The sequence below is a fragment of the Nannospalax galili genome, unplaced genomic scaffold (assembly GCF_000622305.1).
Source record: "Nannospalax galili isolate Female #2095 unplaced genomic scaffold, S.galili_v1.0 scaffold286, whole genome shotgun sequence".
In the NCBI taxonomy this organism is placed as follows: domain Eukaryota; kingdom Metazoa; phylum Chordata; class Mammalia; order Rodentia; family Spalacidae; genus Nannospalax; species Nannospalax galili.
This window is the reverse complement of record NW_008359442.1, coordinates 13,497,547-13,521,678: the sequence shown is the minus strand read 5'-3', so window position 1 is coordinate 13,521,678 and position 24,132 is coordinate 13,497,547. Positions and strand designations below refer to the sequence as shown.

At 40.3% G+C, this 24,132-nt stretch overlaps 1 protein-coding gene across 1 annotated transcript in view; it reads left to right on the top strand.

The window, feature by feature from the left end:
• Positions 1-24,132, top strand: part of Camkmt (calmodulin-lysine N-methyltransferase) — a 465,839-nt gene that overhangs the window by 418,054 nt on the left and 23,653 nt on the right. Inside the window, exon 8 of the mRNA XM_008823074.2 lies at positions 18,768-18,842. Within this exon, the coding sequence (XP_008821296.1) occupies positions 18,768-18,842 (75 nt within the window). The remainder of the gene's footprint in view (positions 1-18,767; positions 18,843-24,132) is intronic.

The following is a 24,132-nucleotide window of genomic DNA, read 5'->3' as shown; positions in this document are numbered from 1 at the left end:
TGTGGGGCCAGGAGTCTCCGTTTTTACCTTATAGGGCAGTTTTCATGCCCACGCTTGCTTAATCTATAGTTTCCTGGAAGGGGGGAGGAGAGCAGGCGGGGGTCAGGGCATGCCAGGGCATGTCTAGGCATGTCTAAAGCAGCAGCCAAGCATTTTACAGATGCTAAAAGAGCAATTAGTGGGGGTCTGGAGGGATTGGGGGTAGTGGGTGAATGAAGAGGGTCTCAGGGTCCTACAAAGGTGTGTATGACAGTGGACAGGGGAAGACGGTACAGATAAGAGAATAATCCTGATAGCTTCTAGTCTGCATCTCAGCCTTTAGCACACATCAGAAATGGGAAAGGCCATAGAGTAACCCAGCAGCAGTTCTCAGCAGAGGTGGACCAGGCATCCACTCCTGCACCCTGCTTGTAATCGTATGAGACATTCCTGTCACAATGACTAAAGGTTATTGCTAGTAGTGGAGGAACAGGATGTCAATAATCCTACAATACAAATGACAGTAGTAGTAATGAACTGTCCTGTCTCAGCTGCTAGCACAATCTTTGTTGAGAAACACTAATTCCAGACCAAATAGGAAAGTAGAGACCCAGAAATACTGCCTGCATTTCTTTTATAGCATTACCTTGCTTTATGTGTGTGTGTGAAAGAGAGAATGTGTTTTATCTGTTTTATAACATTCTTTCAGAATGGGTATAGAATTAATTTTTGTTAACATTTTTCAGTCTGGTTTGTTTCAATGCAATAAAATGAAATTTGGACCTGCCATGCAGGAAACAGTATGGCCTCCCAGGGGTAATGGAGATGAGTAAGGTGAAGTTCCTGCCTTTTCAAAACTCCAGACAAATGGGACACTTGCCTAGCTTCCAAGATATAAATCTGAGTTAGCTATGCTGAGTATAAAGAGGTCAGATGTTGGGGTGAGAATGCTTCACGGAGGAGGCAGCCACGGGCCTGTGCTTTAGCAAGTTTAAGGCATGAAGAAAGGCAGTCGAAGCAGGCTTTTTAAGAACTAAAAATCAGGAGGGAGATAATTGAATATCTATGAGTAGAAAAGATGGGTTCAGGCAAATTTTATTATTTGTGATGTATTGGAAAAGGCTAGAGAAAGATAGACCAGTTAAAAAGCCATTCTATAGCCAGGAGTGGTGGTGCGTGACTGTAGTCCAGGCACTTGGGAGGTTGAGGCAGGAAGATCATGAGCTCAAGGTCATTCTGGTCTATAGAGTGAGGTGTAGTCCAGCCTGGGCTGTGTAGGAAATTCCTGTCTCCAGAAATCAAAACAAACAACAAAAAAGGAGAAAGATGGAAGGAAGGAAGGAAGGAAGGAAGGAAGGAAGGAAGGAAGGAAGGAAATCACAGAGAGATGGGAGGGAGAGACAGAAAGAGGGGGAGAGAGAGAAAGAAAGAGAGGAAGGAAGGAAGGAAGGAGGAAGGAAGGGAGGAAGGGAGGGAGGAAGGGAGGAAGGAAGGAAGGAAGGAGAGAAGGAGGAAGGGAGGAAGGAAGGAAGGAAGGAGAGAAGGAAGGAGGGAGGGAGGGAGGAAGGAAGGAAGGAAGGAGGAAAGAAGGAAGGAAGGAGAGAAGGAAGGAAGGCAAGGGAAGACAAGGGAGAAAAAAATCATACTGAGATACAGTGGTGCCCTCAGAATGCTTGAAGGCAGGTGTCAGGCAGTTGTGCTTCCTCACCCAGGAGGTGGTCATGAAGTATTTGCCTCATCAAGAATTAAGACATCCATTTGCTTCCTATTTGTGTCTGTGTTTTATTTGACAACAAAAGGTCTCCTTTTTTGTTTTTAAATCCATTTCAATGATTCCAGGGGAGACAAATAGGTAGTCCACTTGAGTAAGCAAACCTGGAGCCATCCCAGAGAATCCACTGCCTGTGGGCATAAAGAAAAGAGGATCGAGAAGCATTTCCCAGGGTTATAGAACCTATTTGTGACAAAACTAGCAAACAAGAGGGGTGAAGAGAAGTTCAAACCTTAGGACAATCTAGGAGATTTGGAAATGAAAATCAAAAGGTAGGAGCCTGCCTGGGAACTGAAAACTTGGAGAAAAAATGACCAAGGCAGACTCTTGGGAAATGTCTGTTTCCAGAATAGTGAGAGGGCCTGGGACAGGGTTGCAGAGAAGGGGCTGGAGAGCAGAATGGATAGCTCCAGGTGTAAGCACCATTCCACTCTTCAGGAAAGCAAGCCCAAGCGGGAATTTCAAGGACAGAATAGTCCGCAGGGCCAGCAGTGCAGATGGTTGAGGGGAAGCCAGGTACAGAGCAATTCCAGTGGTTATTGGCAGTGAGGCGACAATGGGAGGGTAGTCAAACAGTGAAACATAAGAATCTTGGGGCCAAAGAGAGAGGAGAGATGGTAGTGCGTGGAGAGGAAGCCCACTCAGGGGAAGAGGTGAGCATGCACACAGGCAAGTCAGTTCAGCCAAGGAAGGAGAAATGAGTGAAAATATGAAAGGGGGGACGTGTGCTGGAGCAAAGGCCTGTTCCAGTGCTTCTCGAAGCATGCCTCCCAGACAGACCATACCACCAGGGAACAGGTCAGAAATGCAATCAGGGGCCACACCTGGGGAGATCCAATCAGAAACTCAGGGCTTGAAGCCTGACAATCTATTTTAACAAACAGGCTTCTGATGCCTGGTCAATTTGAAAACTTCCTAAGGGCCAGGCACAAGGTACTATTCCTTCCACACCTTTGCCTTGCAGAATGTCTAATGGGTTGTCTCTCCTCCTCTCTTCCTGACCAAGTCCTGCCTCCTTGGAGGCTAGGCACCACCTAGGACCTTTTGGTCAGCTTTTGTTTCTTTCAAGTGTCTTGTCTTCCAAATGGGACTGTGTCCTCTTGACAATTATAATTTTACTACTCTAAAACAGGTCGGTATTGTACTACTGTTCACAGCATCCAGGGAGGCTTTGGTAAACTTCTTAGCTGATTTACCAGTTAGGAAGTCAATAGACGGGCATCTCCTTCTGAAATTTCAGTTCTAGATTCAGATGGTATCCTTTCTCCTAAGTGTCCAAAAGACTTTATTATAAAGGCTTCTACCACATGGCAATTTAAAGTCTATAAAGGATTGGGGAAAGTGGAGGGACAAGTTGTGAATGGGGAGTCATTTGAAAGAACAGCAGCAGTTCACCAGTTTAAGTAAACACTGTAAATGACTTGAATAAGCCCTCGGAATGGGCGAGCTGTGACAACACAGACTTCCAGAGGTTAGGTGATGAAGCTGTGAGAAAGGTTTACAGTCTCCTCTGTAAAAGAGAGTGACTATCGGCTAACAACCATCCATAGCTCCAGTTCTCCCATAGGGTCCAACGCCCTCTTCTGGCCTCCATGGGCACTGCACATGTGTAGTAAACTTACATGCCGGCAAAACATTAATATACATAAAATAAAAATAAACAAGTACAATTTTAAGAGTGCCTGTTGTGTCCATGCAAAGAAAGCGGCCACCTTCCCTGCTTCTGGGATGAAAGCGTCAAGTACATTGCATTCCCAGGCACTATGGAGAATGTGTCAGGACACTACTTTTGCAAATATACAAATAACTGGCTTTTAAATTTTTTATTTTGAAACAAGGATAGCCTCAACTTACTTTATAGCCTAGACTGGGGTCAAAGTTGCATCAACTCTGCCTCTGCCTCCCTAATGATGAGGTTACAGACATATGCCACCACATCTATCAGGAACTGTTTTTTTTAAACAGTGAAAGTGTCAAGCCATGACTCATTCATTTGTAAACAAGGGTCTGCAAATATAAAGGCAAATAAATATTAACCATGAGAACAAGAAAAGGAATGTTTTCCGTGCTTCTACATGTATATGTAGGCAATGTTCTCTGTAATCACCACTGCATACTAATGCAAATTAGGTTAAACCTGTTCGACATTAAGTTTTATTTCAAACTAGAAAGACTTTGAGTTTTGCATCACAAGGTAGGAATCTTACTCAAAATGGCCTAAATTTTGTGTTTCAGGCTCAAACTCAAAATCAGAATGAAAAGATATGTTGAATCAATGCAAGACTAAAGGAAAGGAAGCTAATACTTATTGAGCACTGACTATCTTTATAATGTGATGCATTCATATCTGCTAATACTCTATCGTTATGTGCCTTGATGGGGGGTTGTGTCTTGTTTTGAGTCTAGGAATTGAACTTATGGCCTCTCACATGTGAGGCAAGCACTCTGCCATCCAGCACATCCCCAGCCTTCATTCAGTGCTCAGTCAGTCCTACAAAGTGTCAACTACTGGGTCCACTTTACAGGTGAGGGCAGTGATGCTCAGAGCATCCTTGGCCTCATTGACATGTAAGAGGTGGAGCTGGTATTTGAACCCAGGGCTATTTAGCTATGAAGCCCATGCATTCTTTCTAGCATCCTATACTAGCTAGGCTTACCAGATTTTATATGCCTGTAGCTATTAAGGTTTGTCTAATACATGATTGGTTTTCAAATATCTCTATCCCTAAAATGCACTTTGTAACAAAATTCAATCAGAAATAAGATTTTGACATTGTGATGATATAAAATAGAGACAATGTAAATTTTACTTTGGTGTCAGTATAATCACAAGAAAAATGTGGACATGTTTCAAAAGTTTGGCAGAGCCATCCTTTACATATCTTTATATATATGAATGTTATACTTTAGATTATAAACCTTATTTTGGTCAAGTGATAACTTACATGAGCACTGTTCACTTCAGAGAACTTTTGTTTTTCAGCAATTTTGTTGTGATACAACTGACATTTTAAAACAATAACAACAAGAACAACAATGTGTCTAATACTTTTAGTTTCATGTGCACTCTTGAAACTATCACCACACTTGAGAGAGTGAGCCCATCCGTCACCCTCAAAGCTTCCTGGATTGTTGGTGGTCCCTCCTTCCTACTCCCTGGAGCTTCCTTCTTCCCCAGGAAATCACTTTGCTTTCTCTCACTAGATAATAGTTGACAGTTTGTAGAAATTAAAGTAAGTGCAATCCTTTCCTGTGGGGCACTTTAGCTGAGCCTCCTTTTGAGTCAGTAAATTTCTTTCGCAGCTCACCTTGGTTACTGCTTATATCAACATTTCTTTCCTCTTTACTCCTGATTCAAATCCCATTGTATGTGGCATTTGGTTATCTTCTGATGAATTTTGAGGTGGTTGCTGATATGGAACTTGTATTAATTACTTTTCTATTGCTATGATAAAATACCATGATCAAAAGCAACTTATAGAAGAGTTGGCCTACAGGTCCAAAGGGAGAGTCTATCACAGTGGGGGAGGCATGGCAGCAGGCAGCCAGAGAGGGAAGCTGAGAGATCACAGCTCAGCTGCACACAGGAAGCAGAGAGAGCAAACTGAAAGTGATGCAATGCTGTGAACTCTCAAAGCCTGCCCCAGTGATGCACCTCCTGAAAGTTCTGTAACATTCCCAAACAGCACTGCCAACAGAGACCAAGTGTTCAAATACATGAGCCTGTGGAGGGCGGGAGTGGGGGGCATTTCTCATTCAAACCATCATAGGGCCATTGTAGACAAAGCTGCTGTGAACATTTGTGTACAAATATGGATACGTGGATGTGTGCTTTCTCTGGAGTACAGATGTATCTGAGAAACAAACGAACCACATAGCAGCATCCCTTTGACTTTTTAAGGAATGTTACAAACTATTTTCAGAAGTGCTGTGCTGTTTTTTTCATTGCCATTGGCAGCGTTGGAGGACTTCCATTCCCTTCACATCCTTTCCAACGCTCCATGTGATCCATCTTTTAAATTACAGCCATTCTACAGAGTACACAGAGGAATTCATTGGGTTCTTAATTTCCCTAATGACTAACAATATTGGATATATTTTCATTTCTTTATTTGCCATTTGTGTATCTTTGTTGGAGTGTCTCTTCAAATGCTCTGCTGATTTTTTAAAAATTGGGCTGCTTGTTTTCTTATTATTGACACACATGAGCATTCTTAGTATGTTCTGGATATAAACTCTTTATCAGATATGTGATTTACAGACATTTTCTCCCAGCCTATGGCTTGTCTTTTCATTCTCTCTACAGTGTCTTTCAGATAGCAGAAATTTTTAATTTTAATGAAGTCTAATTTACCAATTTATCCTTTTATGGATCATGTATCCTGTGTGTGTCTAAGAAATCTTTATTTAACACAAGATTACAAAGATTTTTCTCCTATATTTTCATTGACAAGTTTTATAATTATAGGTTTTACATTTGGATTTATGATCTATTTTGAGTTAATTTTTGCATGTGGTGCAAGATATGGATTAAAATTATTTTTTGAAAATACAGATCTCCAATTGTTAAAACACTTTTATTCTTTGCCCATTTGAATGGCCTCCATTTATTTAGGTCTTATTTAATTTCTGTCATCTTTTGTTGCAATTACTTCTCTTTTATATGTTTCTGCCATTATAAAATTTCATGCTATTATAAATGGTATAGAATTGAAAACTCCAATTTCCAGTTATTTGTTGCTTGTATAAAGAAATACAATTGATTCCTGTATTGATCTTGTAGCCCACAAGCCTGCTAAACCCACACTCTCCCAGTGGCTTTGTTGCCTATCCCACAGCAGATCTACATAGATCAGTGCGCTACCTACTAAGTATACATTCACTTCTTCCTTACTAATCTCTAGGTCCCTTGAGATATTGGCCTGGCTAGACCTAACAGTGCATTGGTAAGAGGTGAGAAAAGATAGCTCCTTCTTCTCCCAAAACTAGGGAGAAAGCACATAGCCTTTTACCCTTAAGTATGATGCTAACTGTAGATTTCTCATGGCTCATGCTTTTCAGATTGAGGAAGTTTATTTCTAGCCTTATGCTGCTAAGGTTTTTTTTTTTTTAAACAAAAACAAAAACAAAACAAAACAGCTGGGCATGGTGGCACACCCCTGTAGTCCCAGCACTTGGGAGGCAGAGGCAGGTAGGTCTCTGTGAGTTCAAGCCCAGCCTGGTCTACATAGGGAGTTCCAGGACAGCTCGGGCTACAGGGGGAGACCCTGTCTCAAAAAGACCAAATACAAACAAACAAAAAAAACAAAAAAACAGGACTGGAGAAATGGCTCAGTGGTTAAGAACACTGGTTGTTCTTGCAAAAGACCCAGATTCGAATCCCAGCACCCACATGACTGCTAACAAGTGTCCATAACTCCAATTCCAGGGGATCTGACAGCCTTTTCTGTCCTTGCGGGTATTGCACGACACAGGTGCACTTACCTACATGCAGGCAATACACATAAAATAATAATAATAAATTAAAAACAAACAACTCAGGAATAAATGTTGGCTTTTGTCAAATGAGTTTTTTGTCCTGTTTGAGACTGTCATCTTTTTTCTTTTGAGTTTGTCATATTGTGTATTATATTCATCATTTTTTTAAACTATCAAAACAACTTTCTTAGATCCCTGTAATAAACACCACTTGATCCAAATTTCCATGTATATTTTTATATGTGTGTTATGGGCAGCTATGTAGGTATGCATATAGAAATATATACATGGAGCAAATGTTTCTTTTATCTTGGTCATGACACGACCTCTGTCATCCGAGCCGTTGGTGATGTATGTGTTAGCAGCCTCTTTTCTCTGACCAGTCTGACTAGAGCTTTATCCGTTTTATTGATCTCAAAGAACCTATGTTTAGTTTCATTGATTTTTTTCCCTATTATTTTTCTGTCTCTATTTTATCATTTCTGTCCTCATCTTTATTAGTTCCTTTCTTATTATGTTGGGTTTAATTTACTCTTGCTTTTTAAAAAGAAACTTATTTAGAAACCAAGTTCACTGATTTGAGAAATTTCTTTTCTAATGTAGACACTTAGTGCTGTTAATTTATTTCTAAATAGTGTTCGGCATCCCATAAATTTTCATGTATTGTACACTCATATTTATTCAGTTCAAAATACTTCTCAATTTCTATTTTGCTTTCTGTTTGGGGCCATACAGCATTTAGAAAGATGCTATTTATTTTCTCAATATTTGAAGATTTTATAGACTACTCATTTCTAATTTATTGCTGATATCGACATTAGTTCCATTGTGGACAGAATCATATTTTTGTATGACCTTGATCCTTCTAAATTTATTGAAACTTGTATTATGACCCAGAATAGGTCAGTTTGAAAAGAATATGAATTCTACCTTTATTAACTGGAGTATCCTATAAACATCAATTAAATCTTCTGATTGATAGCATTTAAAGCTATCTCTATATTTACTAACTTTCTATTGATCAATTAAAGAGAGCGGAATATTAAAAATTCTATGACTGTAGTTTTTGTCTGTGTTTCCTAGTGGCTCTATCCATTTGAGCTTCCTGTACTGAAAGCTTTGATATTCAAAGCATAAACTTTAGAGTTGCTATGACAGCATCTTTAACATTATAAAATAGTCTTTAGCCCTAATACTATTTTTGCACTGCAATCTGCTGTCTGATGTTAATATGTCTACTCTTTCTTCTGACTAGCATTGTTTGGTATGTATTTTTTCCTTACTTTTACCTGTAATTCATGTGTGGTTTTATATTTAAGATGCTTGTCATAAGTCATGTATACTTGGGTCTAGATTTGTTTTTGGTTGTTTTTTATCTTTTTTGTGGTACTAGGGCTTGATCTATGGCCAAATGCTTTACAACTGAGCCACATCCCCATCAATTTTTAAATTTTTAATTTGAGATGCGGTCTTGCTAGATTACCCAGGCTTGCCTCAAACTTGTAATCTTCCTACCTCAGCTTCCTCTGGAATAACTAGAATCCTAAGGCATGTGCTACTATGCCTGGCTAGACGTTTTTATTCAGTCTGATATGCCTCTGTTTAACTGAGGAGTCTGAGCCATTTTCATCAAGCACAGTTACTATATGGTTAGGTTTGAATTAGCTGTCTTTCTATCTGCTTTCTGTTTATGTCATCTCTTCTGTTTTCCTCTTTATCTTTTTCTAACCTCTGTTGGGTTAGTTTGCTTTATCACTCTATCTTTTCTCATTTTTGTTGTCTTATTAACTACAACTCTTCATTTTGTTACTGCTTTAGATTTTATAATCTACATCTTGGGGGGCGGGGGTGGCTCGCCACGTGGGTATATGTAGAAGCCAGAGGCTAACAATGGGATGTCTTCCTCAATTGTTTCTTCACCTTATTTTTTGAGACAGAGTCTCTCACTGAATCTCCAGCTTGCCATTCAGCTGGACTGGCTGGCTGGCTAGTGAGCCCTGATATCCACCTATCTCCACCTGTCACCATATCCAGCTTTTACATGAGCCACACATCCAAAATCAAGTCCTCACACTTGCACAGCAAACACTTTACCCACCAAGCCATCTCTTCAGCCCCTATGATATACTCATGCCTTTGCCTATAGAGTTACTATTAATTTTTTTCTTGGTCTTTTTGAGACAGTGTCTTCCTGTAGCCCCAGCTGGCCTGGAACTCTTTATGTTGACCAGACTGGCCTCAAATCACCTGCCTCTACCTCCTGAGTGCTGGAACTAAAGGCATGTACTACCATACCTGGCCTTTTTTAAAAAAATTTATTATTTTTATTTTATGTGTATGCGTATATTGCCTGCATGTAGGTAAGTGCACCTGTGTCATGTAATGCCCATAGAGGACAGAAGAGACTCTCTGGATCCCCTTGGAACTGGAGTTACAGATACTTGTTAGCTGCCATGTGGGTGCTGGGATTCAAATCCAGGTTTTCTGCAAGAACAACCAATGTTCCTAACCGCTGAGCCATCTCTCCAGCCCCCATACCTGGCCTTTTATCAATATATCTTAATCTTTGGGTTAATAGTTTTCACTAAATTAGAAAAGTCTTCAGTCATTATTTCTTCTAATATTTTTCCTGCCTTTTTCTCTTTCTTGACTTTTGAGAATTTCAGTTACACAAATATTAGATCACTTAAATTTGTTCCCCAGCTTACTGATTTTTTTAAAGATTTATTTTTATTTTTAATTATGCTATTTTAATTATGTTCATGTGTTTCTGTGTGTACCTGTGCATCATGTGTGTGCAGGTACCTGTGGAGGCCAGAAGAGAGTGTCAGATTCTCTATAACTGGAATTAGAGACAGTTGTGAGAACTGAACCTGGGTCGTCTCTGCAAGAACAGCAAGCATTCTTAACCACTAAGCTATCTCTCCAGCCCTATCTTAGAAGAGCTGTTGATTCTCTCCTTCAACCACGTGGGTTCTAGGGATAGAACTCAGATCATCAGATTTGACAGCAAGCACCTCTACCCTCCAAAGCTATCTTGCCCCATTTTGGATAGTTTTTAATTGCTATGTCTTCAAATTTTCTAATTTTTTCTTCTGAAATTTCTAATCTGTTGTTAATTGAATCCAGTTTGGTTTTCCTTGTGTATTGTGTTTTTATTTAAGAAAATTTGGTTTTGAATTTCAAAAAATCCTGTCCTTTTTGACATTTGGCATACATAAATACTGTTACAATAAATATACTAATGTTAATATCCTTCCTAAAATTTTGTCATCTGTGTCAGTTTTAGGTTGAATTTAGATGTTTGATTTATAGAGCTGGGGAGATGACTCAGCAGTTAAGAGCACTGGCTGCTCTTGCAGAGGACCTGACTTTGGTTCCCAGCACCCACATGACAGCTAACAATCATCCATAACTCCAGTTCCAGGAGATCCAATGCCCTCCTCTGGCCTCTATGGGCAATGCACATAAAGTATACTGAACATATATGCAGGCAAAACACTCATACACATAAAATTTTAAAAATTAAATCAAAAGATGTTTGTCTCATGATTTATATTGTTTCAGTTCTTTGCATGTCTATCAATCTTTATTTATATACCAGGCATTTTGAATTTTAACTTGTTGGGAGCTGAATGTCTTTTTATAGGAAGATAAGTGTTTTTGAGTCTTTTGAGTTTTAATCAGGGATAGAGTTAAGTTGCTTTGCAATTTGATGCTTTGGGGTCTTGCTTTTCAAATTCATTAGACACTACCAGAACAGCATTAATCTGGGGCTAATTATTTCCCACTGCTGAGACAAGACCCTTCTGCACCATTGTCAATGCTATGAAGTGCAAAGTGTTGCCTGCTGACTGGTGAAAATAGGAAAACAGGCTCTGTTCCTGCCATGAGCACCGACCCCTCCAGCACCCTCATATGGCTCTTTCCCAACTTCAGGTAGTTTCCTGATGCACACGTGTGCACAGTTACACCACTACAGAATACTGTAGCTGATTCCCCATCTACACATGTCCTGAGTTCTTTCTGTGCAGCTCTCTTCTATTTGGTCCTCTGTTCTGACTGCCATGGATTCTCCACTCTCAATCCCATCTCTTCAGCTCCAAGACTCTACCTGGTCCTATCTTAGTTCTCTCCTCTCTGCTGCAACCTGTAATCTCATCCAAAGCAGTAAGCTGGGGTAGGGGTAGGGGTTATTTTGATAGGGTTTATTTTGTTTGCTTATCCTCTTTCAAGAATTAATGCCCATTGTTGCTACTTGCAGTCACTACCACCAGCGGCCACTCCTCCGTTCTCATGGGTGCTGCTCCTTAGTTCTCATGGGCGTAGAGGCTGCTCCTCCACTCTTCCTGGGCTGAGGCCGCTCTTCTGCCTGCTCTGGGCTGAAGACGCTCTTCTGCTTGCCCTGTGCTGCCTCCTGTAGTCGCTGCTTCTGCCCATCCTGGACCCCAGGGCTGGTGAGGAGACTGTATCAGCGGAACCACATTCAGACCCTGGAGACCAGATTCAGTGACACAGGTCTGCTTTATTGCAGGAAGGCACAAGCTTATATAGGGGTAGTGGTCCAATCACAGCACAGCAAGCAGGATACCTCATTAACATAACAGGTTTAGTGTCCTATCACAGCACAGCAAGTAGGATACCCCACCAGCATAACAGACCCAGTATCCTACCAGCACAACAGACCCAATGTCCTATCACAGAATAGCGGGTAGGATACACACTGGGTTTCAGACCACAGAGCCTGGCGTCCTGGAAACCACATGACCCTGACTGTTGCACTATCTAAGTGTTGCAATTTTGGATTCCAAGGGTGGTGATTAGAGAGTGGAGAGCTCTAGGCATCAGTCTCATGATCTGCCAATGGGAGCAAATGTCACAAGGTGTTCCTTATGGCTCCAGCAGTGGGGCCATTGCCTCGGGCCTGCTGTATGGCTGTCATTAAGACTTTCACCCTAGGCTCAAGCCTGTCTCCCACAGCTACTGTCTAGTGTCTTGAGAAGTAGTGAGTATATATTCTTTCTAGTTTTTAAAAAATATTTTATTTATTTTACTTTACGTATATGAGTGTATTGCCTTCATGTACATGAGTGCACCCATGTCGTGCAATCTGTGGAGGTCAGAAGAGGGTGTTGGATCCCCTGAAACTGGAGTTACAGACAGCTGTTAGCTGCCATGTGGGTGCTGGGATTGAACCGGGGTCCTCTGCAAGTACAGCCAGTGCTCTTAACTGCTGAACCATCTCTCCTGCCCCCTCTTTCTAGTTTGTTTTTGTGTTCAGTCATTTTAGATTAAAATGTAAACATAGTCCCTGTTAGTCCATCTTTGTTAAAAGCAGACATTTTCAGAAAACATTTTAAGTAACTCACATCTAGCCAGTCTACACATTCTATTCAAAGAACAGTTTAATAACAGGAATCTCTAGGTCCTGAATGCTTTCTGTGTTCCAGGCATGGTGCTGTAGACAATCACACACAGCTTATTCAGATCATATATTAACTGATCAGTGATCATGTGGTCTTCTAGGCACTGGAAATATATCACTGCCCCCAAACAAATTTTAAAGAGCTGCATCCCAGTGGTAATTACATTGCCCTGGATAAAGAGGGGAAAAATAATTTAGTTACATAGCACAATAAAGGGTAATTGCTGTTAGAGAAAACCAAAGAGAAAGATAAAGGGTTTCTTTTAGTGCTGAACTAAAAAGAAATGACAATAGTTTTAAAGAAGATGGGGGAAGGTGTTTAGTGATGGCTCAGTGGTTAAGAGTATGTACTGCTCTTGCAAAGGATTCTAATCTGGTTCCCATCACCCATATCCAGTGGCTCACAAACACCTGTAGCCCCAGCTCCAGAGGATCTGATGCCCTCTTCTGGACACTATGGGCACCTGCACTCTCATGTGCATAGACCCCTTCCCCCTCCCACATACTCACACACATAAAACACACAATGAAAAAATAAAAATCAAATCTAAAGAAAAATTAAGTAGATGGTCAGAGAAGACTACCCTGTGAAGGTGAGATGTTTGAACAAAGATTGAAGGAAATGAAGTGAGCTGTGTGGATATCTGAAGGAGGAATATTTAGGAAAGGCAAAAGGCCAGCACAGAGACCCTAGGACAGAAGCACATCTAGTGTTTTCAAGCAACCATAGGGAAGCTGGTGTAGCTAGAGCAAAGCAAACAAAGAAGAGCTCATAGGAGCTGGCAGTGGAGGTACAGGCAGGCCTGATAGTGTGCACTGTGGTTCTGGGCCTCTGAATGGAGACAGGGAAGTATTTTAAAGGGAACACCAGCTACTCTCTTGAGCAGAGATGGCAGGCAACAGGAAGAGGCAGGGAGACAAATGAGAAGACTGAAACAACTCAGATGGGAGATGATGAAAGTTTACAAGTGTGAGTGGTGGCAGCAGAGAGAATTGATAAGATTCTGATATATTTCAAAGATAAAACCAACTGCATTTCTGATAGATTCAATGTGAGCTATAAAGGAAAGAGCCAGGAATGTATGCAAGGTTTTTAGCCTGAGCAACTGGAATGGTAGAATGAAGAGACTTTACAAAGGACCACACATGAAGTGAATGTGGGGACAGAAGATCAGGAATTCAAATTTGGACATGCAAAGTTTGGTATCTATGAGCTATCCAAAAGGAAGCATTAAAATGGGGAGTGAATCTGCAGCTCATAGGTGAAATTCAGGCTGGCAGGTCAAGGAGGATGAACACAGAACTGACTTAGACTTAGCAAGTGGAGACAGTTGATGAGTTTGGCAAGACCATTTTTGCTATAATGGTGGGGGCAAAAGCCCGGTTAAGAGTGGACTTAATGGAACATGAGAAAGAATTGGAAACAGAGTTTAAAATATTTTTATTATTTTTATTTTATGTGTACAAGTGTATTGCCTGCATGTATGTGAGTTCACCCGTGTCATGCAGTGCCGCGGAGGTCAGAAGAGAGCTTTGAATTCTGTGGAACTGGAGTTAAGGACAGTTTGTAGCCACCATGTGGGTACTGGGAATCGAACCTGGGTCCTCTGCAAGAGCAGTCAGTGCTCTTAAGCGCTGAGCCATCTCTCCAGCCCCTGGAAACACAGTTTGAAAATCTTCAAAGAGTTTGGCTGCAGAAGGGGAGTAAACAGACAGATAACTGGATAGGGAGGTAGCATCAATAAAGGATGTTTGAGAGCCAGGTGTGGTGGCACAAACCTTTAATCCCAGCACTCAGAAGGCAGAGATACACAGATCTCTGTGGGTTAGAGGCCAGCCTGGTCTACATAGCGAGTTCCAGATCAGCTGGGGCTAGACGGAGACCCTGTCTCAAAAAGACAAAAGAAAGGAAGGAAGGAAGGAAGGAAGGAAGGAAGGAAGGAAGGAAGGAAGGAAGGAAGGAAAGAAAGAAGGAAAGGAAGGGAAAAAGAAAGGCAAAGAGATCCTGAAGAGTTGATTCAGTGGTTAAGAACACTGGTTGTGGGCTGGAGAGATGGCTAAGTGGTTAAGACCTGGGTTTAAATCCCAGCACCCACATGGCAGCTAAAAGCTGTCTATAACTCCAGTTCCAGGGGATCCAACAGCCTCTTCTGTCCTCCATGGGCATTGCATGACAGGGGTGCACTTACATACATGCAGGCAATGCATGCATTAAAAAAAAAAAAGGAACACTGCTGCTCTTACAGAGGACCTGGGTTTGATTCCCAGCACCCACATGGCAGCTAACAATAGTCCATAACTCCAGTTCCAGAGGATCTAGCGCCCTCTTCTGACATTCTTGGGAATTGCACCACACAGGTGCACTTACACATGTACAGGCAATTCACTCATATACATAGAATAAAAATAATTAAAAAATAAAGTAAAAGAAATAAAGGATATTGCACAATATTTATTGCATGGCTGAAGACTGATAGGAATAGACAAGGATAAACTGCTGATAGGAGAGGGAAGAGAAGGTAAACCACTGCAGCCACATCCTAGAGAAGGTGAGAGGACATGGATCTCCAGTATAAGAAGGTCCTGGCTGGAGATAGGAGTGAGATGATGGGCAGTAAGGCAGAACAGATAGGTACAGGTGCTGGTAGGGGCACTGTGTGTGGTGATGGGAGTTTAGGAATGTTCTCATCTGATTGTTGCAGTATTGACTGTAAAGTAGGATGCGGGTCATTAGCTGAGACTGATGATGAAGGAGGAAGTGTTAAAATGTTGGAAAGGGGCAAAGGTACAAAATAGTAGTGAGGGAGCAGGAAGAATAAGTGGACAGAGGAAATGTAGGCTTAAGTTCCAGGCACTGTTGAGTCCACTCAAGGTTCATGGTCATAAACTTAAAGCAAAGCCAGTCAGGGTTCTGCATGCTGTCTGCAGTCACATTCAAGTGCACAGGTGCAGATAGGGACCTGCAGCAAGTTGGATTCAGCAAAAATGAGGAAGGGAGGGATAAGGAAGTTAATTATGCAAAGGGATGATTAAAATGGGATGTAAGTTGGGTAGAAAGGAAGATAAGCATTAGAGAAGGGCAGCAGTGACATGTTGATAGGATCAGGAGAGTATAGATCAGTAAGACTGAGGGATGGGTGGATCAGAGAAACTTCTAAGAGAAATCTGTGAAGGGTAGGAGGGAATGGGCTGAGAATGGATAAGGGTTTATTGGTAAAGACATGGACTAGTGCAGACTGCTCAGTACATAATCCATAGATGGGAATCAGACTGTGCATTGCATCTTACCATATGCAACAAGCTATGTTAACAAACTAAAAGTAAACATTCAGAAACGTGGCTGCAACATGTCATCAGTGGACTTGTATTGGAAAGTCTTTGAGTTGGTTTTGGTTTTAGTACGAAGATTGAACCCAGGGTCTTATGCATGGCAAATAGTCTACCCTTGAGCTAACGTCATGAATTCTGCTCTCACCCCTTAAACTCTGTTTTGAGACAGGGTCTTGCATACTCACATAGACTGGTTTTGAACTTGTGCTCCTCTGGCCTTAGCCTCCCAATAGCTGGGATTATAGGCATGCACTCCCATTCCTTCCAGGGGAATGCCTGGGGGCTTTTTGTTTGTTTTTGGGTTTGGGGTATTTTTTTTAATCTTGTTTATTTATTAGTTTATTGTTTATTGAGTTCTGCAGAAGCATGGATCTGCAACAAATGAGACACAAACAAAAACCTGATTCTTCCATACAGCTGAAGCATAGCTTTTTTGTGCATGACCATGCATGGGGGTATCTCTGCATGGGAAGCAAGGTCATTGACAGAGAGGAGTTGGAAGAATCAGCTCCCTGAATAATGAAGTTATTATCACCTCTGTCCTTCCAAGAGAGAAGGCTGACTGCACAACTCTAGGGGGCGCCATTCTGAATGTATTCTGTGTGGACAACACATCTTCATGTCAATGTGAGTGGTCCTCTTTGAGAATTCAAGGAAGTAGCCATCTGAGAGTTCAGAGAAGTGGCCACTGTTGTCCCCATTTCACAGACCAGAAAACAAATTCAGAGTGACTAATTGTGCAAACTCACACAGCTCCTAAAGGTAAGAACCAAGGTTTGAACCTACATATGTCTCTTATGCCACATTCTACCATCATGTTCTATACCATATGGTTATGGTTAGAAGGACAGCTTCTTGAGAACCAGGGAAAGCGCCTCTTGGGAATGAACTGTGGACTAAGTGACCATGCAGCGTGTTCCAGTTTCTTTTAGAGACATGACTGGTCACAGCTTCTGCTGTGATCTATGTAGCCAATTGATGCTTAATCATGCCCATTAGTCTTTGTTGAACCTGAGGTTGGAGTGCCTTAGGAATCCAATATCCAATACTACCTCAGGATTCCCTGTCCTTTGTCTTCTCTTGCTGTAGTAATTGCTTATGAAATTAAAAACATCTTCTAAATAGTCATTGACAGGATGGTAAAATTATGAGTAATTTTAATACTTCTCAAAATGTATATGATGGATATACTATTATGATCTGTGAAGGTCTAGTACACCTCTGTGTTTGTTTGTTGCTATTTTTAGAGACAAGGTCTTGCTATGTAGCCCAAGTTGGCCTTGAACTCATAATCTTCCTGCTGATTACAGAGTTGGGCCAGTATTCCTAGCTACTTCATCTATATTTAAAACCATCTTATTTGTATAGAAGCTCTCGAGGACTCTCAGGGCTCTGATGAGGGCTGAGCGGGCTCACTGGCTTCAGAACCCAAGTCCCAGGAAGCCTCAGCATGTCCAGAAAAGTTGTGTTTACCAGGCACATAGAATGCTTCAGGAATCCAAAAACAAAGTGAACCTTCATCTCTTAGGGACTCCTGGGCTTTTTTGTCTCTGGACTCTCCTGTGGGCCTAGGCAAGTAAACATAAAAGTTCAATTGTAAAGCTCATCCCTGTGTCACAGGGCCTGTGGGTGCTGAGGTAACCTACTTCCCTGGTGTGTCTGGATGGCTTGCTAGGCTGCATCTGTGAAGGCAAGGCTGGAGCATGGCACAGGGCCTGACATAATATACAGTAGGTGCTCAATAAATGTGAGTCAAAAAAGTGAGTGAGCAACTGGCACTTGGCCTATATAGGCATCTTTAAGGTGATGTAGTTCAGTTTTTTAACCTAAGAATGTTGCTACATTGATGTATGTTAGCATGATGAAAATAATTTTTGGACTCAAATATGACTTTGTCCCAGGAAAGATATAGAAGGAATTAAAAAATCCACCCAAATAAGCAAATATAACTGGACCAGGCATGATATGATCACCAAGTCTAGCTCTAAAGAATCAAAAGTAGAAAACGGCAGCAGAATTTTACTTTTAAAAAATAGTGTTGCAAATCACAGTTTTAGTGTGGTGGGGAGAAACGCCGTGAAAATGCTTTAATACGGTAAAATGCTAATCATCACAGCTATCAACCGAGATTAATATAAAGCCACTGGTTGGCTCTAGAAGTCTAACTAGAGTTTTCAAATGCATGCTGTTAATTATTGTTATTAATGTGAGGTTCAACACCTGATCCCCGTTTTTGGAAACTGTCGGGGGGGGGGGTTAAAGTATGCTTAAAAACAGAGAACTACCAGATAGAAGTTGGCTATTCTTTTCTTCCATCTTGCCAAATTGCTCATTTCATCAATAAGAAATATGAGGCTGACATGCCAGGCAAAATAGATACACAGTAAATTTCATATCATTTATTTTCATAAATTTGTATTCCAGTCAGATGGGGAATGTTTCAATTTCAATATGTCCCTCATTGTTGCTAAAGGTCAGAAATCATTCCAACGACTATGATAAACATCAGATATTTTTCTCTAGTTTGTCTAAAAAAAAAAAAAACCTATAAAAACTAGCAAAAGCTTAACTATTATATTTAAGTCAAGAATTCTTCTTCCACATCTGAAGATGAAATAAAATACAGAAGACAGTTACATCCTAGTTTTTATTATATCTTTTGAAGTAATTTGTATATACCTTTTAAATAATTCCAAGTGCCACAAAAAACAATGTTAATAGCTCAAAATCAAAAGTTAAAAGAAATACTCTAAGAATAATTTTTTAAATCTTTTTCTCCTCAAGCGTTTTACGATGGGATAATGAGACAGATGTCTCTCAACTGGAAGGACATTTTGACATTGTTATGTGTGCTGACTGGTAAGTACATAAAAATCATAAAACTCCTGTTAGGGGGAAAAATAGCTTTGCTAGAGTAATTGGGCTGTGCTGATGGTAAGCAAAGCCAACAAATGAAGCACAAAGCCACCTTAACCTCAACAAATTAATATTCATCTCCATGTGACAGTTATAAGGTAGTCTTCTGTCACACAGTAACTTCTACCACATTATTTCCCAAAGATTGATTTTGAGAAGCATTTCCATTTTCTGGAATTGCTTCTGTTTCATGCTTGACGTATCAGTAAATGGACGACTTAGGCAAATTGCAAATAATTATGGCTCGGAGAGGAATAGTCTGGAGAAAAAGGAGTTTATCAACACAAACAGCTCAATTAGCTTACTTCTTAGGAGAGATCTGTCTATTGATATAAGGGAATATACATGTGTACACACACATATACTCTCCAGCAAATAAATGTGTCTATGGAATACCTTTGGGGAAATCACCTTCCTTAAAGTGTATGTTTGGTATCTAATATTTTCAGTGTGCTTGGGGCTGATAATTAATTGTACGTAGCACAAAGATTATAAAATTGCATTTTATTCTTATGCAAATCATAATACCCAAATCTATCAGGTATCTGTTTTTTAAAAATAAATTTCCCTTATTTTGTCTTCTGCCTTAACCCATTCTACTTATTTGTTAGTGAAAGTTGATTCTAAGTTGCAGGATAAATATGCATAAGACCTTCATAATTATTCCAACTAATCCTGTATATGTCTTCATTTGATTTGAGTAATTATTTCAGCATGTGGAAAACACAGAGCATTCAGAAGTATAGCCCTGCTCTGAGGAAGATCTTATTTGTAGCCTCACCATTACAGTTATTGTTGTGGGTTTGAAACCTAGCAAGTTCAGATTCCAAAGATATATTTATTGAGGAGCCCAATCATAAGATCCACAGCCCAGAGCAGACTTGGTCTGGAGAAGAGTTGATAAAATTTTCAGGAAGTAGTTTTAAAGTCATCATTATCTGAATACAATTTCCAGTGTACAACTTTTGTACCAAAGTCAACACAATTAGATTTGCTTTTCTTCCTGTTTTCTTGTACTTCTTAATTAATAGTAATTTAGCTGAGATTTTCTGGTTTTTTTATGGCCCCTTTAGTCTCTTTGTGCTGATTTCCCAAATTTGTGTTCCAAATATGGGAGAAGGCTCGATTTCTGACCAATCATTGATGATGTGCCTCCATGCTACTCCCTCCCCTCATCTAATCAAAAGAAGGAGCTAAAACCTCACCATGTGGTTTATGCAAGTAATTTAGTAAATGCCTTTCCTCACAAATATGAGAAAGATCCTCCAGGTTTCATGGCACAGATAAAGATAATGCAGCCAGGATTAGATCAGATTAAGCATGGGAGTCAGATCAGACAGCAGTAGCAAGAGGGGCAGGGGCAGTGTCTTCTTGAAGGTTTAGACCTGGGTCACACCTGATGGGCTCTGATGTAAGGAAGGCCAGGTCTAGCTGACAGATTTACAGTTAAATTGTCCTTCACACAAACATCAAACGGCTTGGTTTGTCATCCCTTGTATCATGGGCACTCACACCATGTATTTGTACCAGAGACAAGCAGAGGAAGGAAGATTTAAGCTCTTTTCTGATTAATGTTCTCAGGTTAAAAATAGCAACACAACCTGTTTGAAAAATAGTCTTTTTTTTCCCCCCTAGCCGACAACAGGCTCTTATAGAACTGATAAACATAATGCATATTCAGTTTAAGGTTTTCATTACAGATATATAACATAATACAATCTTACACACACACACACACACACACACACACACACACACACACACACATCTGGTAGCTGTGTGAGAATGATTTATGGATTCAAATGAACTAAATACCCGAAGCTTCATTTTGTAAATGGCTTCTCTATGCATGAATTGATGTGGAGGTTTTCTTTTCCTGGTGTTGTAAGTGCCTGAATGTCAGCCTGTTTGTAATTTCCCATTTGTAAATGTAAAACATTAAGCTACTCTCACTGCGATGCTGATATTATTTCCAAAAGAAATGCTTTGGTAATGGCCTCTCTTCATATTCACAGGGATGGGTAAGCTGCTTAGAAACTTAGAAAGTACAGTGGTGTGTAATATGCGTGTTATGCATCTAGCATCAAAAAGCACAGGATTTCACTCGTTCTTTACGTGCTGTTGGTTTGGTGTTGCTCCACAGGAGTTATTACATGGATGCTGCTCCTAGGGGCAGGCAGACTGTGCCGCATTATTTAGAATGTCACGGAGTGAGGAAAGAAAGCTCTCTGTAGACACCACCTCCAAAGATGAAACCTGAAATACATGATGCCAGAAAGAGATGCCACACAAATAACATCATGTTAAGTCTCATTCCATCCTTTGGATTGTCAGTCAATGAGATCTGGATTGGGCCATAGGAATATGAAGCAAGAGTTGGAGTTCAAATATTAGGTGCATAGATTAAATTCTTATTGAAGCATTTCCAGCAAGGGTGGCATTGTCTGATTCCCTGAGTAGCTAACCAGTACTGCTTGATCCCATTTACATGAAAACAAGCTCTATTCACAAAGCTATTCCAAACCCACATTGTGGTTCAAGTAAAATGCACATGATTATGGCAAGTGGTGATATGTTTATGTTCTTAAATCATTCATACATTCATATATTTACATTCAAACATTCATAAACCTGTGGGCAGTAGGAGAAATAACTTATTTCCCAGAAGAGACAGTTTCTTAGTTCAGACCCAAATTGAGTCGCTCAACTAGATTATAAAATAAAGAGGCAAACTGTGAAAGCTAGTCATTATTTCACCATTCAGCATTTTTGACAATGAAAAATAGTTTCATGGTTCAACAGTTCCTAAATAACTTGTAAAATGTCAACTTTGAAATAAACAGAAAGAAACATCGAGGTACAGTCACACCTGCAAAAAGAGGCTGTTGACAAACATCAAAATATTAGAATATTTAACCACAGGGGTAGGGAAAACCTGCCTATTAACTTCCTCCATTGACTTGTTTAATGTTGAGTTTAATAGAAGGATTCCTTTCTGCCAGAATGCAGTCCAGCCCGGTCCTTGCTGCATTCAGAATAGCGAGTTGCTTGTTAATTTTAAGCCTGCCTTTCTAGATTCTGGTTCAATGTAGTATAATCCAAGGGTCTGAAAGTAACAGGTTTTGTTTTTGTTTTTGTTGTTGTGTTGCATTGTGCTTTTTTTGTTTTGTTTTGCTTTATTTTTTGGTTTTGTTTTTCATCCAATGAATGCTTCCATTTGCTGTTTGACGGCTCTCGCGTTTATTGTAGCTCTGCAAATACAGAAATGACTTTGGGCATTTGAATTCTCAAAGGCCTTAGAAAAGATGTCTGAAATGCTGACTCATAAAGCAGGGTACACAGGACAGTCAGTGCATCTATGTGCACGAAGCCCAAGATTTTGGAGAGGACTGGTGGAAAGCACAGGGCCTGTCACCTTCCTGCGCTTGCCCTCCCAGCATCTCTACACTGATCGCATACTACGGGTTCCTATTTCCATCCTTTTTACTTTCCTCTGATGAAAAAGTTTGGTTTTTAAGCAATTTTTTTTTCCTCAAAACGGAAATACCATGGGCTCTAAAAGTTCTTTGTCTTCCAGAAGAGGATCTTTCCAGATAGATGAATAGCTCTAAATCACAACTCACAGCCCCTAGCCCCCTAAAGATTTTTAGCTCAAATGTAGTCAGCTGTTTGACCTCGCACCTGAGAAGACTCAGTTTCTGAGAAAAATCCCTGAAGTGCCCTAGATCTCACAACTAAAGGGACAGAGTCAAGTGAGGTTAGAACACAGCATTCCATGGACGCTCCCTCCAAAATCAGTTGACAAACACAGAAAGAGGCCATCCCTCTAATGAAAAAGTCAAATCTAAGACCATGAATTCCACCTAGTACATGTCACCTTGAAGACTGTATAGGGGCCTTCCTTTCTGTGGATAGTGACAGAGAGAGACATCTCCTTATGCTCTGCACTAATGAATTTCCCTAGGAGAAGAATTGTAGATGCTCCATGCTCTGGATACAGTTCAGATTCTCGGGGATGTGATGAAAAAGGTTCAACACCTTTCCTTTGTCAGAAAATCTGATTCAGATCAATGGAACAAAGCAGTTGCTGCTGCCACAAGCAATGACCTGATGGGTGTGTGTGTGTGTGTGTGTGTGTGTGTGTGTGTGTATGTGTGTGTGTGTGTGTATTTTAATGGCCAAACTGGACCGTAAGTGTATTTTGGTCCGTAACTGAAGGGAGAGTTGAAATGGTATCTCCATCCCCATCACTGACCCACTCAGCCTTTTTAAATAGATCCACTTAAGCTACTGCTGTTCTCTGAGCCATTAGGACTTATTTAAGGGGTGAATTTTCAGGAGATTACATATCACTCCCACTAAAGCACATTGAAATTGCTCAGATGACGTACCCTACAAAGCGTTATGAATTCTGCATTGAAGCTAAGTAGAAAAGTGAGCTTGCTTGGAATAAAGATCTTTTAGAGAACTACAAGAATTACTATTACTTTTGGGAAATTTGATTTGGAACGATGGGGTAGATGCCATTACCTTTGAAATGACTGTGTTTGGAGTGTGTGCCGGGTGTTAAGCTGCATTTTGCAGTTTGCTATGATGTTAACCTTTTTGTCACCATTACCAACATGCAGTGGAGAAAGCACTCTGTCAGGGCGTGCTGGAGGCTCAGCTGGCAAGGTGCTGTTCATTCTTTTCTAACAATCTCACCCGCTCTTTGCAAATGAGGAAATAAAGAGGTGTCCTTTACTTAGCTGCTGCATATCCAACCAGCCAGAGGTGTCCTGTAGGCCTATGTGACCAACACGGATATTTCCTCTGTTATTTTCTAAAGACAAACTGTTCAGTTATTTAAACTGTGGATATTACCTCCCAAAAGAATAAGATATAGCATCCCAAAGAATACACTTTGTAAAAGTCCTTTTTTTTTCAGTTACAGTCTAATTTCTTTCACATCAATCTTTTTAAAAATTATTTATTTAATAACCACATACTTAGAAGCATTTCATTACATCAGCATTGACATATTATGCTTATATAATCTTTTACTCATTATAAACTCTATAAGACATAAAATTAAACGAGATTCCAACGTTTAAAAAAGATCTCCATTTCATTTTAGAATATATTGTCCCTTGAAGAAAGACTCATTGTTTTTGCCACTAACAGAGATGCTGGCTCATGCATCTCTAATCTGTATGTATCTGATTATTACTAGTCATAATCGATTGTACTTGGA